At 38.3% G+C, this 19,627-nt stretch overlaps 1 protein-coding gene across 1 annotated transcript in view; it reads left to right on the top strand.

The window, feature by feature from the left end:
- Nucleotides 1-19,627, top strand: part of LOC122798074 (collagen alpha-6(VI) chain-like) — a 1,097,601-nt gene that overhangs the window by 363,672 nt on the left and 714,302 nt on the right. The window contains exon 9 of the mRNA XM_044066731.1: nucleotides 1,622-2,179. Coding sequence (XP_043922666.1) covers nucleotides 1,622-2,179 — 558 coding nt within the window. The remainder of the gene's footprint in view (nucleotides 1-1,621; nucleotides 2,180-19,627) is intronic.

Genomic DNA, 19,627 nt, shown 5'->3' with positions numbered 1-19,627 from the left:
CACAAACAAGTTAGGCAACATATGTATCCCTGACTATTATTATCTCATTCCATTTCATCCAAACTATGTCACTTACAAACATGAGCAATCAATGACAGAGACTGGACAGAACTGGCATTGTGTTTGGTTGGGGAGGAAGGCTCATCAAGCACAATGGGGCTGTATTTCAGAAGTCTGGGATTTTATATGATGGCACTGTGGCAACAGCAAGTGCCATAAACAAAGAGAAATGCTTAGAAATGTTGAGAGTGCCAAAATGTAAATAAGGCAGGGTCATAAGATATAATATCTGTTCCAAATATGTAACATTAGAAAACTATTTAGCTATGTCTGCTTCTAGTGTTTTAAAGGGCAGAGAAAGTCCAAAAAGGCTCATGCCAGGAATGCTATCACATTCATACTCAGCCTTTGGATTATTTATAGGTATATGCGAGCAGCTATGGAAGCCAGGTCCTTCATAGCATTGATAAGAGAAGGATTATATTACCGTGTTCTAGTCAGGAAATCACATGAAAGTGAGAAAAGATCAGATCACCGACTAATTTACTCATATTGAAAAGTACAGCTTGCCAAGTTGTTCAAAGTCTTACATGCTGCCTTTCAGAACTATCCATTCAAAGAATTAATTTTTTGCAAAAATAGAACCAAAACAATATATAAACATATATATATATATATATATATATATATATATATATATATATATATATATATATATATAAATGAGAGAGAAAGAGAGAGCGAGTGCTTATGAGAAAATTCTGTGTGTCAACATGTCTACTTTGTTTCATTGAAAGCTGATTTCACTGAATTTCAGTTCACCCTGACCAAATCGCTTAAATACTCAAATTATTGAAAACTCATTTCACCGAATCTTATTTTAGTGAAGTGAAATACTGGCACTGTGTAGAATACTGTAAGGGAAGTAGAAGTAGAAGGTACATGCCCTTTTCCCCACTGTAGTACAATCCTGGAGTTAGAATATATAGTTAGGGGGTGTGAGAGGCACAAGCCCCCACAGTGGAGGTTGTGGGGGGCATAATTCCCCACCTAGTTTGGGTTTATATTGTCTTCTGGAAAGAGTTAGTCATTGGTGTTGTAAGTGTGCATGTCTATGGTTTAAAATGTATTATTGTGAAGCTTTTGTTGAAATATAATACAAAATCAAATTAGGCAGGGGGCTACAACCTCCAATGTGGGGGGCTGTGCCCCCCACACCTACCCTGACTTTATATACTAACTTATGTTAGAATATTGTAATACAATTCAATACGTCTACAGACTTTACACTGTCTCTTTGATAATGTACTTAACATTTCCCATCATTTTGTCACTTTCTGTTTCTTAAATCTATTCCTGAGTTGTATCCCATATCCCAGCTGGAATCAGGAAGAGTTATATGCTTTTTGATATTCAGATTTTATGCTAATTAAATGTCCATATTTGTAGCTGGATGAATGTACTTTTCTTTGTTCCTGTTTTCAACAGGTTGGGATGTATGATAAGCAGTTCATTATGACTGAAAATGTTCTGTCACTGGGTTGTATAAATATCTTGATTTGTAATGGATAATACGCACAGTACCAAATGTCACTAACTCTCATTTTTCATTACGTTTTAGCTTGCAAAAAGATGAAGGTGGACGTAATGTTTCTTGTTGATGGATCAGGGAGCATAGCAGGAGAAGAATTTCAGCAAATGAAGACATTTATGAAAAATCTAGTTAATCATACTACTGTTGGTGTGGACGATGTTCAAATTGGCATGGTTCAGTTCAGTTATCGAACAGAGTTACAATTTAAGTTGAATAACCATTCCTTGAAAGAAGATTTGTATGAAGGTATTGACAACATGACCCAGATGGGTGGAGGAACCCTCACAGGAGAAGCTTTGAAGATAACGTATGATTATTTTAATGCCAGCAATGGTGGGCGCCGTGGCATTACTCAGTTGCTGATAGTTATCACCGATGGAGAGGCACAGGATAAAGTCTTAGAACCTGCTGAACATTTGAGAAAAGCAGGAATTATCATTTATGCCGTAGGAGTAGCGAGAGCAAAAACTTCTCAGCTTCTGGAGATCAGTGGATCACAAGATCAAGTTATTTATGTTGAAAACTTTGATGCCCTCCAGAGCAAAGTAGACCAACTAGCATTTAGCATCTGTAACCCAGCAGAAGGTAAGCAACACTCTTCTAAGTACAGTTTTAAGCATTCATATTGTAATTCCTTGATGTTACAGGCAAGTGTGTTGAAGATTTAGGATGCAATACTTAAGAGTTTTTTTCAGATATTTTTCCACTTTTGTAAAGTTTATTTATTAATTGGTATTACAAATGTCTGAAACAAGAGTCTTAGGGCAGACTTTAAAAAAAGAAGATTGTGTGAATTAGAATAATGTAATATTCTTTATACATGAGTTACTCAGAACAGGACATTTGCACATACACTGCTTTGTACGGTACCACAACTACACAGATTGTACATGCAAATAAATATTTTGGGTCAGCTACAAACGCTGAAGTCCCATCTGCTCAAAGTCTACTATCTTGCAACCAGGTACTCAAGTGTTTCATATCTTACATGGCCTGCTGTTCATGCTCAAACTCAAATAATAAGCTCAGGAAGGTGTGGCAGTTCTAGGTCTCCAGCCTTGCAGAGACAGTGGAGCTGCTGCCCCTCACCCAAACTGTGTATTCTGCTTTGAGTAAGGTAAGTGTAGCAGCTCTAGGAGAGAGTGGGAGGAGGTGAGAGTATAGTGCAAGTTAATAGACAGTGATTGGGAGGTGGATTTAGATTTTAGAAACAGCACTAGAGTTTTAGGGTTGGGCAGCGGGAAAGAAGTTTAGAGTTAGGGAACGGGAGCTGAGTATTAGAATTAGGGATGAAGAGGAAAGTTTTAAATTGAGGGAGTGATTGTGGAATTTACAATTATGGACTGGCAGTGAAGTTTTAGGTTTAGGGAGCAACTGGGAAATTTAGGTTTAGGGAGAGGGAATGGAGTTTTAGGCTTAGAGTGTGTTTGGAAACTTTAGGTTTAGGAAGTGGAGGTAAGTTGTAAAATTAAAATGTGGGCTTAGGATAGGCCTATGCAGTTTACTGTGGTTAGGTGGTGGGAGGACTAGCTAATTCAGTAAGATCAGGCTAGTGGGAATTAGAACACTTGCAATTCACAGCAAGTAACAGAAACAGTGTTGCAAGCTAATGGCACTTGAATACTTCTAGTAGATCTAAATATTTAACATATGAAGTAGCATATCAACAGCAGCACATAAAAGTAGTGTATTAGAATTCAAAGATAATTAAATATTAAATATCAGTGTAACATAAGCTGTACAATAGTAAGACAGATGTTAAATCACAATAACATCATAAAAACCTGGACTAAGGTCCAAAAAGTGATTTCCATAAGTGTGGAATAGAGGAATGGGGCTTTGGAAAGGTTTACAGGGAGCTGAACAGCAATGAAATAATTTAATATGGGCCTTTTTCATCCACATTCTACAAAACAATTCAGAAAAGTATCCATCCATCCTCAACCCCTTTTCCTATTGCACATGGGGTCAGGGTACCACTTCCGCAGTGACAATCATCTGGAGCCAAGCAAAACTGCATATTATACAACAACCCCCCATTAATATTCAAAAACGTGCACACTGATTGGTCAGCATGCATATTGTAAATCAGTTATAGTAATGGAAAAAAGGTCCGGTCACCCGGACTTTTTCCATTACTATAACTCTTTTTTTAAGCAATGGAAAACGCAAGATCTCTGTTGCTTCATACTGTCTCGCTATGTTAAACGAGTTTAACATAGTGAAACAGCTTTAAAAAAAGCAACGGAGATTCTCCGTTGCTTTTTTTAAAGCTGTCTCGCTATGTCAAACTCCTTTAACATAGCGAGACAGTTTGTTAAAAGCAACGGAGATCTTGCTTTCTCCATTGTTTTTTCAAAACTATCTCGCTATGTTAAATATGTTTAACATAGCGAGACAGCTTTAAAAAAGGAACGGAGATTCTCTGTTGCTTTTTTTAAAGCTGTCTCATTATGTTAAACCCATTTAACATAGCGAAACAGTTTGGAAAAAGCAATGGAGATCTTGCTTTCTCTGTTGCTTTTTTCAAAACTGTCTCACTATGTTAAATGGGTTTAACATAGTGAGACAGCTTTAAAAAAGCAACAGAGATTCTCTGTTGCTTTTTTAAAGCTGTCTCGCTATGTTAAACCCATTTAACATAGCAAAACAGTTTTTAAAAAGCAACAGAGATCTTGCTTTTTCCATTGCTTTTGCCCACAGCTCTGATGTACTGCGTAGGCATATGCATGCGCAGTACATCAGAACTGCCACAGAATACCAGATAGCTGCGGAAGGGCAGCAAGGAGGCATTATACAATGCCATTAGTTAAGAAAAGTAATTATTTTTTTTCTTAAATAATGTCATTGTATAATAGCAATAACCCACTTCTGGGTGTGGGTAATGCTGGATTTACCCACGGTTGGCTTTGTTTGGCCACTCGGGCTTCGCCCTCGTGACCAAATCACACCAACCGTGGATAAATCCAGCATTACCCACACCCAGGCATGGGTTATTGCTATATTAACATGTAACAAATATTTACTGATACCAGGTTGGGTCAGAAACAGTGAATTATATTGACAGTGAAAATATACAGATTTTTTTACATTAGCTAAACAAGAAACTGCTAGTTTGCAATGGTTTGTAAAGAGCTACTGCAACTGTTGATGGTTTATTATGTAATGAAGCCTAAGTGATGTGTGTCAACAGAAATGAATGACAGACAATACAGACAGTTTTGGGGCCAAAACTAGCATTAGGAGATGAATTTCAGAGATTAGGGCCAGGGGAAGAGTTATGTCTTGACACTGGTGTTTAGTACATGCAGGAGAACTGAAAAAAATTATACCAGAAAAAAAATGGATGGGTAAAGCCCTGGAAAGGAGGGAGAACTCCAGTATATTTGTATCCATATGAAATACATTAATAAATAAAAAGTATGTAAACAAGAGAGCAGGTGACATAGGAGGATAGACAGACATATCTTTAAAGAATTAGGCAGCAGTGTTCCAGAGAGACTAAATATGGCTGAAGTAAGGAACCATACTGGCTAATGTGAGCTGACACCCATCAGAGCTAGACATGGTTCAAATAGTATTGGCCCTCTAAAATGGTTCTAGCTAAGATGGAGGAGACCGGAATTGTGGCATGTCATGTAGCCTTAGGAAGAGATAATGGAATGCAGAACATTTCTGAAAAAGAAAATAGGGCAATCAAACGCAAAGTATGTCAAGTTACTGATGATATAAAATGTTCATAGTACTTTTAAGTAGAAGAAACATTTCAGCTTTGAGGAAGGCATCGCATAGCTTGGCAACAGTACCAGCAGTACAAAAGAAGTAATAAGATGGGTTTCAGTTTTTTTCTACCTTTGAAGTATTTGAAGGGGAGTTGTTTTTTGAGGCAATGGCCAACTTTTTAAGTCCCCCAACAATGCATTCTGCTTAGACTCGTTTAAGCTGAATATCGGTTATACATAAGAGCATGACCAGAAAGGAGTGGTGAATGGTTTTATATGTATAAAGCATGGTACTGAACTTATGTAACTCACCCAGACTGTCACTATGCAGATCGTGGAACTCTTGGACAAATGCAGATGAGGATGTTTCACAATCTTTTTAACATCATTCAAAGATGATGAATTTGGCCGGTAACAATAAGAGGTCCATAGTTTTATCATAGCTTTCTTAACATTCCAGGCATTAAGGTTTCCTATTGTTAAATCACTGCTGTGCTAGGACATTGCCATATTTGTAGAACAGAGAAACCGAAGAGCACAGTGAACCAGAATTAATTTCATCATCTCTTATAAGCAGAAGTAGAGAAAATAACAGTAACGGCATATAAATAAAAATGTTGTGCTACTGAAATGTGCAGAATATGTGTCTGCATGTATGACCCTCTTATGTCTGGGTGTTACTGCATGCAGGAAGAAGAGGGAGGGATGGCCACCAAAATGTTTAATTAGATAAAGTATGGGTCATAAAATAGTGTATAGCAAATCTACTGGCTGACAAATTTAGCTCTAATTTTACCACCTCTTCCCCCAGACATCCCTTTGGAAATACTTATAACCATAACTTTCCCAACTATCAATAGGGAAAAGGTCATCAATGCACTCTCCAGACTAAGAACTCTTCATCAATGGGCCCTGATAATATACTAAAATGCCTCCTTAATCGCATGAAACATGACATATCAGGATAACTAGAATCAGTATTTAACAGTAGCCTTCAGACAAGCTTCATGCCAACAAAATAGAGGACTACAACCATCATGCCTCTGCACAAGGGAAGGCCATTTACAGACCTAGGCAACTAGAGAACCATGAGTCTGACTAGTCTCATATGCAAGGCCATTGAAAGAGTTCTCATGGAAATAATAAACAATTCCATAGGTAACCATCAGTCTCTGGATCCAAACCAGTTTGGTTTTGTCAAGGGCAGATTATGTCTACCCAACTTGGTGAACTTCTTCAAGAAGGTCACCAGTGCAATGGCTGTGGGAGAAACTTTGCATACTGCCTACCTGGACCTGCCCAAAGGTTTCAACATAATAACCCACTTGGGCATTGTTGGCAAACTCACAGAACTGGATATAAACCCCTCTGTCACCAACTGGATGGGCAGCTAGGCCACAGTAGGACCCAAGAAGTTAGGATAGGGAAGTTTACTTCCCCAAAGAAGCCTGTCACTAGCAGATCCCCTCAGGAATAGTTGTGGTTGCAACTTCGTTTTGGTACTTATTTCGCTGAGTTCAATGTCAAGGCTTCTAACAGACAATTGCAAACTGAGTGCAATCAAAGAATTCCCTAATGATACTAATACCCTGCAAGAGGCCATTTATAGACAAATAACTGGTGCCAGAGCCATGGTTTAAAACTGAATGCCAAGAAATATATGACAGTATCCTTGGAGAAGACTACCACCTCTGAAAACTACCACATTAACAATTCAACCTTAACAGTAGACCCAGTGGTAAGGGATCTAAGAGCACATATAGACAGCAACCTGGCCTTTGACCATCATGTGTCTATGGTGGTAAGGAAATCATTATGTGCAACACAACTTATAAGCAAAGATATGACATTTAAGTGCAAGGATGTTATTGTTCCCAAATATTTGGCACTTATCAGGCCAATCATTGAGTACAACACACACTTTGGTATATACCTCCCAGGCATATGTAACAACTAGAGCATCCACAAAGGATCCTCATAAAAACTACAGGGCATAAACAACATGTCCTACACATACCACCTCAAGGCCTTGTCCCTGTACTAGGTATACTACAGGCTACTGAGAAGTCATCCATGCCTGGCCTGAAAAATATCCTCTGATCCCACTCTGATGGACATATACAAAGCAGATAGTATCAGAATTACCTGATATAGGGACCTAAACCTGGAAACTATTTGAAATGACAAGACCTGCTACAGCGAGTCCTGAAACACAGAGACTGAACGGCTAAAAGAGCAGCCTTATATATACTAAGTCTGAGATGTCATTTCTAAGAAGATTCCCTTTTTTACATGGGGGGAGGGGGCTTGCCCCCCTGCAAAAAGTAGTTTAAAAGAGAAGAGCAATTTTCATAATTCACCCTTTTCCTGTGTTTTGGGGCTTTTTTTTGTCTTATTCGCATTCGCCATTTCAAGTGCTAACATCTCAACAGGTAGCTCTTAAACCTTCTTCAAAATAAATAAGACATGCTGGAGGTATGTGTCGACAAGAAACACCTTCTGAACACCAAAGAAACTCACTTCATAAGAAACACCATCAACACCATAACCATGAAAAAATGGTGACAGAGATGATGTTAACCTTTTATTGCACGTTCTGGTACCTTGGCCATTCGCCTTCAATAGAACAATTTGCTACAAAAAAAAAAACACCTCCTTATATACCAAATATACAATCACTTATCAAGACAATTGATCAATTAATTAAATAATTCATAATCATTACTTGCTGATTCTCTTAAAGTGCAATCACACAGTGCATGAATATATGCAACTAATGAAAAAGGGAAATATTTTGATTTCAAAAACATTATACACCCATTGAATAATATACAAGCAGAATATAGAATATAAACAATTATTTCATATAACTGTAAACTTTCAAAATTTATGCATTTATAAAAATCTAAAATGATAATTTTATATGAATATTACTTATTTGTTCATATTCCATTAACCTTACTGCTTTAATTGTTAATTTTGATTACGATTTATAATTATAAATTTCATACTACTCCTAATTTTTACAAAGTCATGTTACTATCCAAATTCATTTCTGCAGGATGTAATGTGTGATAATTATCATTCTATATTCAAGTTTATTTAATTCCCTTTTAAAATTACCTGCAAATACTTTTGGTCGTGCCAATACTCTAAAAAACAATCCCCCCATTGATCCGTTGTGCATAGATATAAAGTGATTAGCTGCAGGGCTTTCCACATTCTTCCTTCGAATATCCCCAAGATACTCAAAATACAAACCGTCACCTTCCTGGTGGTCTCTCCTATATACCATTGTGTATTCATGCAGTTGCATCCAATAATGTAGATTACCCCACATGAATTGCAATCAAACTTTTCCATGGCAAAGTATAATTTTCCATTAATTTTAATACCATGTAAATGTTTTAACTTTATTACACACTGAGCAATTCCCACATCTACACATTCCAACTGACTTCTCATCCCCTGTCTTATGAATTCTCCTATGAAGTAGTTATTTTAAATTATTATGCCTGCCATATGAGAATGTGATGTGTTTGGGAAAAAGATTTCCCACCATAACATCCTCAGTCACTATATCCCAAAATTGTCTCACTATTTAAATACATTTAAATTTTGAGAGAAAAATTGCCATGGATTCAAAGGACAATCATAAGGCCTTTTTCAGCTATGTTAGGAACCTGGGTGGAAACTCCCAGATATGCTCAGAATTAGTCCAAAATGATACAAAAATCCCTGAACCCACAGACATTGCCAACATACTGGCAGACAGGTTCAGTGCAAACTTCACCCCCCTCTCCCCCTAAAGGAGAGATAACTATCCCAGCGGAGTGTAGCCTCCCAGACATCTCAAATGCGCAGGTGAAAGCTGCTCTCTCTAAAGCTAAAAACACAGCATCAATGGGACCGGATGGTGTCCCTGGCTGTGTGCTACACGAGCTAAATGAGGAAATAAACCCGTACATAAGGCAGCTGTTTAATCTCAGCCTTACCACAGGATACGTGCCCAAGGAGTGGCGTAAGGCAACTGTGGTCCCACTCCACAAAGGCGGTGCCTCTACGGACCCTGGTAATTACCGCCCCATAAGCTAAACAAGTCTAGTCTGCAAAGCTATGGAGAGGATCATAATGGAGCTCATAAACAAAGATATAGGGGACTTGCAGACATTGGACCCGACCCAGTTTGGCTTCGTCAAGGGCAGATCATGCCTTTTGAACTTGGTCGACTTCTTCGAAACAGTCACCAAGGCCATTGATGAGGGAAAGGCAGTCCATACAGCCTACCTTGACCTTGCAAAGGCTTTTGACACAATACCCCACTCGGGTATTGTAGGAAAAACTTACCAGCTTAAATGTAAACCCATATGTCACAAGATGGATTGCAAACTGGCTTAAGGACAGAACCCACAGGGTTAGAGTTGCTGGCGTTATGTCAGACTCCAAGCCGGTCACAAGTGGTGTCCCACAGGGCTCAGTCCTTGGCCCCCTATTGTTCGGCATCTACTTCTCAGAAGTACAGGCCAACATGGGAGGACTTTGGCTGACAAAGTTTGCAGACGACTGCAAACTGGGCGCCATAGTGGAAAGTGCATCGGACACGGATATCCTTCAGAAGGGACTCACGGAAACAGATAGCTGGTGCCAGAGCCATGGCCTGAAGTTAAACGCCAAAAAATGTATAGTCATACCCTTCGGGAAAAACAAGGTAACCCCAAGCTACCATATAGGTGGCAATCCACTAAGCACAGAAGAGGTTATCAGGGACCTGGGGACCCAAGTTGACAGTGGCCTTTCTTTTGACACTCACGTTGCTAAAGTGGTTAGAAAGACCTTCTACATTGCCCACCTGATCATGAAGGATTTACATCCAGATCTAGTGAGGTCATTGTTCCCTGTACTCTTCACTTATCAGACCAATGATCGAGTACAATGCCCCATTCAGGATGTATCTCACCCGACATCTGCAGCAATTGGAGAGACCTCAAAAGTTCCTCACCAAAAGGATAAAGGGACTCCAAAATCTGTCATATGCTGCCAGATTGAAGAAACTCCAGCTCTATTCAGTCGCATACCGTCTGCTCAGAGGTGACATGTGCCTGACATACAAGGCCATGTCCAACCCGGAATTAATGGACATGCTCCACCTCAAAAAATCCAAATCCACCAAAACCACTAGAGCAAGCGACTTAAACCTTAGCACGGATATAAATAGGATGTGCTGGAGGGATAGATTTATCACTCAGAGACTCCCTATGCTGTGGAATAAAATCCCGGTCCATGTGAGGCAGAGCACCTCGCTGGCTATGTTCAAGAGAAATCTTGACCTGTGGATGGGAGATCGTAGGTTTATCCCTGGAATCATCTCTGTGTCACTGCTGGACAGAGGCACAACAAACTAATGGGCACAGGATTGTTTCATATAAGGGGTGGCGTAAGCCACAAAACTTTGGGCTAGGCTTATAAATGCCTTAGGGCAGATAGCCTAGTATAAACCTATGAACCTATGAACCTATTTCCTCCATAATTCCAAAAAAAAAATCAGAAAATTTAGTTACAAAAAAATAATTTTTGCTGTTTTTTTGAGACTGATCTGCTTCTCCATAGCTACTTGCCCCATATCCTTGCTTATAAACCCTCTGCTGGACTTTAGAAAGGATCATATCAGAATAACCCCTCGAAGACAACTTTTCATACACTTCAACCCTAAAGCCTTCTCTAAGCTGCTTTTCAGAAGTGTTATAAAAATGTGTCTAAATTCCCCATATGGCAATGCTTTAAGTAGGTGAGGGGGATGCATACTATCAGCATGCAAGAAATTGTTCACCGAAGCGGGTTTTCTATATCTCTGTATTGCACTTTGCCCTGTCTGTTTATCTAAAACTCAGCATCTAAAAAAGCTATGTTGTTATCCTTACATTCCCAAACAAATTTCAATCCATGTGTGTTTCCATTAAGATCATCCATAAAATTTTCAAACTGCAACTGACTGTCCCTACATATAAAAATGAGGTAATCTATGTAAAATTTGTAGTACACAACACTGTTGATAAAGAATTACAAAACATGAATTGTTTTTCAAATTCACCCATGTATATAATGGCATAAGAGGGGGCAAATGCTGCCCCTATCACTGTACCTCTTGATTGTAAATAAAAATCTTTCTTCCATAAAAAATAGTTATGTGTTAAACTAAATTCCAAAAGAGATAAAAAGGAGGTATGGGGGTCTTCTCCCATCACTTTTACCATGGCTTCTAAACCCCATATTTTATCTATATTTGTGTATAAAGCTGACACATCAACAGTGCCCCAAAAGTATTTTTTATGCCACTCCATATTATATAAATGCTTACAGACTTCACTAGTGTTTTAATATGGGACACAATTTGGACCAAATATTCTTTAAGATGGAAATCCAAAAATGTGTTGACTCTTTCTATATATGAGCCTATGCCTGAAATTATTGGTCTTCCGGGAGGATTCCTAAAATTTTTGTGAATTTTAGGTATAGCATATAGATAAGAATGCTTGGGTTCACTTACAATCATTTTCAAAAAACCCAGCCATTCCCCTCTTTCCAATAATTCACAAAGTTCCTCGCTGAACTGTTGCATCGGGTTTCCAGATAATTTTTTATAAACATTTTCCTCCAATAGTAAATCCTGTAACATGTTCTCATAATGTTCAATATTCATGACAACCAAATTACCTCCCTTGTCCACTTAACAACTATTTTATCTAAAAGTGTTCTTAAATCTTTTAATGCTAGCCATTCATTTTTACTAAGATTGTAATCCATGTGTGTTTTACAAAACTTACGAAACTCATATTCAGTTCTGGCACACAGTGTGTTCTCAAACACATTAATAGCATTAGAACACTTGGGAGGTATAAAAGTACTGTTGTAAGGAAAGTTAGGCACAGGCATAGGCCCATAACCCATACAGAATTCCACGCAGCAAGATTTATCATGTTCAGAACTATACTCTAAAAGCTGCGTATCAGAATCAAAATCAAATACATTTAAATTTAATAAATCATCATCCTCAGATATATTAAATACATCCTGAACAGGTTCTTTCTCCCATTTATGAAAAAACACTTTCAGATTTAATTTGCAAACAAACCTCTTAATATCTGTAATGATGCCTGCTAATGTGGGAATCCTTGTGGGTACAAACTTGGCCCCTTTCAGCAACAGGTATGTGTCTCGGAAACTACTCCTTCTCTGCAACCCATCTACATTAAGCAGAGCTCTTTTCTAACCCTATTCAAGTGTAACTTGGAGCAATGTATAGGGACTTGAAAATTTACCCCTGGTCTGTCACCTATGTCTCTAATAGATAGAGGCTGCCTGTAAATGCCAGACCACCCATGCCCAAGTCTACATATAACCATTAAAACGGGTCTATATTATAACATCAAAGTTCTCTAACATCGAATGTTATAATATCGAACCCGTAATGTCGAACGCTGAAAACAGTGAAGGTGCAGGACATCGAATTTTTTCCCAGGGAAAGAATTTGGTAGGCTGTTGCTGTGGCTTCGCAGTTTTCAGCGTTCTATATGTTATAGCGTTACGGGTCGAGTTCAGGTAAGTGTGTGATTGTGTGTAGGTTATGGTTAGGAGGCAGGTTAGGTGAGTTAGGGTTAGGGAGCGGGTCAGGTAAGTATGCGGTTGTGTGGACATTAGTGTTAGGGCGCAGGTTCAGGTAAGTGTACGATTGTGTGTAGGTTAGTGTTAGGAGGCGGGTTAGGTGAGTTAGGGTTAGGGCGCAGGTCAGGTAAGTGTGCAATTGTGTGCAGGTTAGGATTAGGGGGCATGTTAGGTGAGTTAGGGTTAGGGTGCCGGTGAGTTGAGTGTGCCATAGTGACGGACCTCAGGGTTAGGGTTGGGTTAAGGTAAGTGGATAGCTAGTACTGTATGCAAAGTTTAGTTTAGGTGTAGGATTTTAAGTGTATGTGTGTGGATGGCTGTTTTTTGTGTGTATTTGTGCTGTGTGTATGTTTCTCAGAATAGCGAATTTTTTCCCTGGGAAAAAAATTCGCTATTCTGACTGTTCGAAGTTTTCACACTTCGGTGTTTAGGGTTCGATATAATAACATTCAGTTTTAGAGAACTTCGATGTTATGATATAGACCCCATTAAAACAACCCTAGAATATCAACCTGCCAGGTACAGTGGGAAGCAAGGCTGGGCTTCAAATGACCCCAGGGGTCATTAGCCTGGTATTTACCCATGATCCTCTGGATGAGATAAGAATACTAGAGAAGGTAATGTCATTAGTTTGGTTGGGAAATAAAAAGAGCTTGAAGGATTGTATGAAGATGTGTTGTTGTGGGGGGTTAATGTTAAGTGAGAACAATAAAAAAGTGAGCAGGATAAGTAACATGATGACTGTTTCCAAGCTACTTTATCGGTATACTATGACAAGGGTCTGAATGAGTTGTCGTGAGTAAACAAGGAAGAAAATGACTTAAGATTAGTTGGGAATATAAGGGCAACAACAGTAGGGATCATGAAACAATTAAAGGGAGAATGTGAAGGCATTAGAAAATACATTGGACTTGAAATGGAGTCAAGCACACAATGTTTTGGTGATAAGCCAGAGTATGGGACCTTAGGATGCAGTAGTAAAAAGGAGATTAATCACAATCATACCTCTTAATTGTCCAGATTTTCACAGAATGTTCAGATTTTTGCTTCATATTTTTAGTCTATTCCCCATACAATTTGTGGTTTTCTGGCAAATCACTGGGATGTTCTGAGGATTGAAATCACTAAATGCTGACATACATTTGAGTTTCAATCTTCAAATCCTTCAGAAAATACATATTAACACAAATCCTATTACTCTAGCAACTTTCTAAGTTTATAACAATATTTAAATATGTCCCTATTTTTGGGCATTTGTCCACCCCCATTTTGTCAGGCTTTGTCCAGATTTCTTGCAGTAAGAGGTACAGAGGTATGGACAGAATGACTGAAGCTGACAACAAGGTATGCAGATACACGTAGATGTAAGCAAAGCAGAGGTGAAGGTGGAAAAACAGAAATTCTGAGGGGCAAGAATCCAAGAATGTGTATGTACATATCACTTTCATCAAAGAGTTGAAGTAACATGATATCTGGTAGAAAAGCATAACTCTGGAATGCGCATATGTTTCTTCTCATTTAGAAAGATCATTACATCCAAGAGAAAGCCATTTATAAAATATAGCTTATTCCTAAAACAGCTTAATGTTCATACTGTAACACATTACTTGATTGGTAGCATACCTTTGTAGCAGCACCATTAATATATAACACATAAGCATCTGCCCTTGGTGTCTTCAGTTTTATCATGTTCTACAGTTAGACAAAGTGCATCCATAACACTAATGTAACATAAAATATCATGTGATTCTATGTTAAAAGTCATCAATTACATCTCACTGGTGCCAAAGTCATGGATTAAAACCCAATGCCAAGAAATGGATTATAGTGCCTTTAGGGAAAACTGACACCCAGGCTAATTAATCCATTGATAAAATATCCATAAGAGCTGACTCGGTATACAGGGATCTGGGAATATATATAGACAGTAATCTGGATTAGTAAGAAAAGCATGTAATGACTCCAAACTTAAGGGTATGGGCATAGCATCCAGGTTGAAAAAAATCATCGTACAACGTTATTAGGCCTTTATCAGACCATCACTGAGCATAATGTCCACTTGGCATGTACCTGACCAGACATATCTAACAATTGGAATGTCCACAAAGGTTCCTCATCAGAAGAATCCACAGAATAAACACATTGCCCTATACAAATCACCTTAAAGCCCTATCTCTTTACTTGGTCTCCAACTGGTTACTGAGAGGTGATCTATAGCTAGCATGCAAGACATCCTCAGATCCAGCTCTGATGGACCTATTGCATATGTGCAAAACACATAGCATCATAACCACTAGATCCAAGGATTTAAATTTTGCTTGCGACATAACTAGGGCATGTTGGCAAGACAGACATGTATCTCAGAGAATTCCCATGCTCTGGAACAAATTCTCCATCCATGTGAAGCAGAGTCCAACCCTAACCCTATTTAAGCATAACCTTGACCAGTGGATGGAAATCAGAAATTCACCCTGGATACGGTCACTATGTCTGTGATAGAAAGAGGCAACAGTAACTATGTCCAAACTAATATACCCCCCCACACAGAATTAACCTTTAGAAACTTTCTAACTAACATACTGCCTTCTAAAAAATGCCCATGATGCATAGGGACACAATTGGGTTGGGTCGAACGGCTAAGTTTATAAAAGCCCTGGTGGTCATTAGCTTAGTATTTACATATGAACCTAATTGCTACCATGATTGTAAAGTATTTAGCAACATCCAGTTTGCCTCTTAGAGCATGTGTCTTTCCATCATGTTTGAAACACTAGAGTGTGAATAAAGAACCCAACACCATAGGGTAAAAAGGCAGGATACACTGTTTACTAAAGAATTCAACATTTAGTGAGACTAGGCAAGTACATCATTCAAAACAAATTTAAGGCACACCATGATAAATCTTAACTCGTCTTTTTACAGTCAGAATGAGCCAAAATTGAAAAATATAGATTATCACTTAACCACCTGGACCACTCTTATTCAAGTCAACAAAGTCCATGAATCAGAGCATTAAAGTGAGCAATCAACTTAATGTTAATAAGAAATTCAGCAACAAATGAGCAATTACTTCAAAGAAAATGGTGCAGTTCCAAAGAAATACGCAGCAGTGTTGAAAAACCTATACCACAATTTAATAAATGAGCTATAAACTAGAAACAAAGCCGGAATACAGTATTATGCATGTGAAACCAGTATTGCACATCAAACCCATTACTAATCTTCTTCTTCTTCTTTTGGCTTTTTCCCGGTTAGGGGTCGCCACAGCGGATCACTTGTTTGCTCATGATTGGCAGTGGAGTTTTACAGTGTCAAGTTGCCAGCCTGGCACCCAACCTTCCACAGAAGGCACACACGCACACACACCTAGGGCCAATTTAGAGTGTCCAATCCACCTACAGCATGTCTTTGGGATGTGGGAGGAAACCGGAGCACTCAGAGGAAACCCACACGACCACAGGGAGGACATGCAGACTCCACACAGAAGGCACCCCAGCCGAGGATCGAACCAGAGAGCCTCTTGCTGTGAGGCAGCAATGCTAACTGCTGCACCACCATGGCTGAGATCACCCACCATTTTCTTTCTTGTACAGCTGACCCATTCATTATGTCATCCATTTTGACACTCTTTCCATGAACATCCCTAGTACTCCAGGGCACTTTAGAAAAAATGGATGGAGTGGTCGCAGAAATTTAATGTTTATGTGTTTACATACAGTATTGCTTCTAGTACCAATGAAAAAAGAAAAACAAACAAAAGCAGAGGTGCAAGTCAGAACTTTCCTTTATTTGACTAGGGGCATTGTTATTAAAGTATCTGGTACATTTAATCTTACTGTATATCAATACTGTATAGATTGTATATATTGTATACATTTTCTTACTACAAAACCTATGAATGTGGGATGATCATATATTTGTTCAACAAGTTTGTAATTCCAGTTGTTAACTAATCTACAGTTTAGCCTCTAACTTGCTGTTATCATTCACACTCTGTAGCCTCTACATTCTACAATGTATTTACTCTTCATTTTGTAACTGTATCACTCTTTATTCTGTAACTGTATGGAGCTTTTCTCCCCAGGACTCTGCCGAAAATGGGCACTAACTGCCCAGCCGGACTATGCTGGTAAACAAATAAGTAAATAAATAATAAATAATTATGTAATAACACACTGGTCTAGTTGTTATAAAAGACCCATTTATGCTGTAGAGTGAGCCCCAAAAGATCTTGCCACATATTTACCATTTGTCTTCCACATGAAGTAAGGGCTCACAGCAGTCTGTTGGTGACTTTCTTAGGTAGAAAAGGTTGTGAGTTTGTTGATCTGCTTGATTCACTGCTGAGACATACAATTGTCTGTACTATTAAAATTGTTAGAGCCAGATTTAACTTTGGACAAAAGTGTGAATATATACAGAGCAGTAAAACTAACTGGTATATAAATGAAAAAAGTCACTGATACCTGATTGTGTGCAAAATTAAAATGAAGCTAAAATCTGATAATGCTTGGCAAATTAGTTCTCACACTGTAAAATAAGCTATGGTAAATGTTTCAGACAACAGAGCAGTAAAGAAATTCACTGATTTGTGTGAGTCTAAAGAGGCAGCTAAAAGTGTAAAACATTCAACTCAGCAACCATTTTATCTTAGGTGTGGCTATCAGTATGATAAGAAGCCATGTCCAACACTTAATACAGAATGCAAGAAGAGTATATTGCCTAACAATGCTTCTCAAGTCGGAAACATAAAGGAGAAGAAAAAAGGGCAGAAAAATATTTTGCAGGTGCTTGAGCTTAAAGAAAATGACTATGTAGTAGCTAACTAAAATAATGCCCTGTCTATCCCATTCAAATGTGATAAATAAGATTTGGTTGTGAATGTGGATGAGACTGTGTGCACTGTTTCTTCTTTGGGTACAGAAACATATGTTGTTGTCTGTATAAAAAAAAACTGGTTGAGAAGCATTATAAGTAATATATAGAGAGATATAAAATTCTATAAACTATAAGCTGTATGTGGATATCTGGATCCAATTCATAAGATCAACATTTCAGAACATTGGCTTTGAAAAGATCAAGATGAAATTGGCGAATCCTCAAATATCAAAGACCAAACTCTGTTTTTGCATGGAGGGGCAAGCCCACCTGCACCCCAACACCCCCTATTAATTATATATACCAATTCCAAGATCATACTACAATGGGGAAAAGAGCAAATTCCCCAAATCCTAATTGTACCAGAATCTCAATAAAAACAGTCTTCCTGCACTACTCTGCATTCAATGTTTCAGACCGTCGACAATTTTGTCCAGATCTTTTCAAAGGTGACATTCTGAAACATCACTCTTATGAAGTAAACCCATACATGCATATATATATATATATATATATATATATATATATATATGTTGTTTGATCGAAATTACACTATCTCGAACAAGCAACATTGAGACCCATTAAAGAGAAAGTGCACTAGATCGAAAGTGCACTTTTGCAAAAAAAAAAAAAAAAAACAGTATTTACCCCCCACACCCCCCTACTTAAATATACTAACTCCAAGATTGCACTACAGTGGGGAAAAGGATATATTTCCTTAGCTCCACTGTAATGTGCTTCAGAGAACTGGCTTTTGTGAATGTGCACTTTCGATTTAATGGGTCTCGATGTTGCTTGTTCAATGATCAGAAGTAGACCCATATATATATATATATATATATATATATATATATATATATATATATATATATATATATGGATCTACTTCATTAAACCAAACGTTCAGATAACCGACAGTCACATAACTGACAAGAGAACACTGACAACTCACAATCCCGACAGTTTGAAACAACGAAAGTCAAAACGCCAAAAATGAGAACACTGACAAAGTATTCATGTGAAGCACTGCAAGCCACAGAATGTAGCGTAACTCATAATAATACGCCCTTAAAATACATGTTATCAGCATCATGTACAGAGTCTGAGTTCATGTGCATGACCGGCCAGTCAGCAGCACACCCCGTTAGCCAACAATAACTGTCAAAAACCTCAGAAGCAAAATAAGGCACTCTGTTAAACTGGAACTGAAACTACACATTCAATGTACTGTCATCATGTTTGCCCCTAAGTAGTACAGGATAGGTATGAGGAGAGTAAATCACCATAGTGCATAGCCCGTCAGCCATGTTAGTGAAACCACGTATGCAATGAAATACTGGCAAAACCCTTTAGTGCCAACACTGTAACTATGTTTGCTCACATTTTCAAAAGTTTAGAAATAATCTTCACGAACTCTATGGGAGAATAGTCATCCCTATGTGAGATAACATTCTGAAACTGCTCACTTCTCAACATGAGTTTTCTCTTTTTGGGTGAAAGAACGTAACCCGTTGACATCCGTACTCGTAACTCATCGATACGGTCTTGTTCTTTAACTAAAGTGGACAATAAGACTGGCAGGTTAGTACCCTTTCCACCTAGGAGACATTTGAGTCTCCTGTGCCATGCATCTATAGAATTCTGTGTCCTTGATAGGCTTAAGTCATTTAACTCACTAATGTTCCAAAAGGAAATTGGGAACAATGGTGGAAACCTCATTAATAAGGACATCCAAGGATTAAATTTCTGCTGTTTCCCATATACATACCACTCA

The sequence above is a fragment of the Protopterus annectens genome, chromosome 3.part1, assembly GCF_019279795.1.
Source record: "Protopterus annectens isolate FY-2018-M chromosome 3.part1, PAN1.0, whole genome shotgun sequence".
Lineage (NCBI taxonomy): Eukaryota > Metazoa > Chordata > Ceratodontiformes > Protopteridae > Protopterus > Protopterus annectens.
Note: the sequence above shows the minus strand (reverse complement) of the source record. Positions and strands in the feature narration are given on the sequence as shown.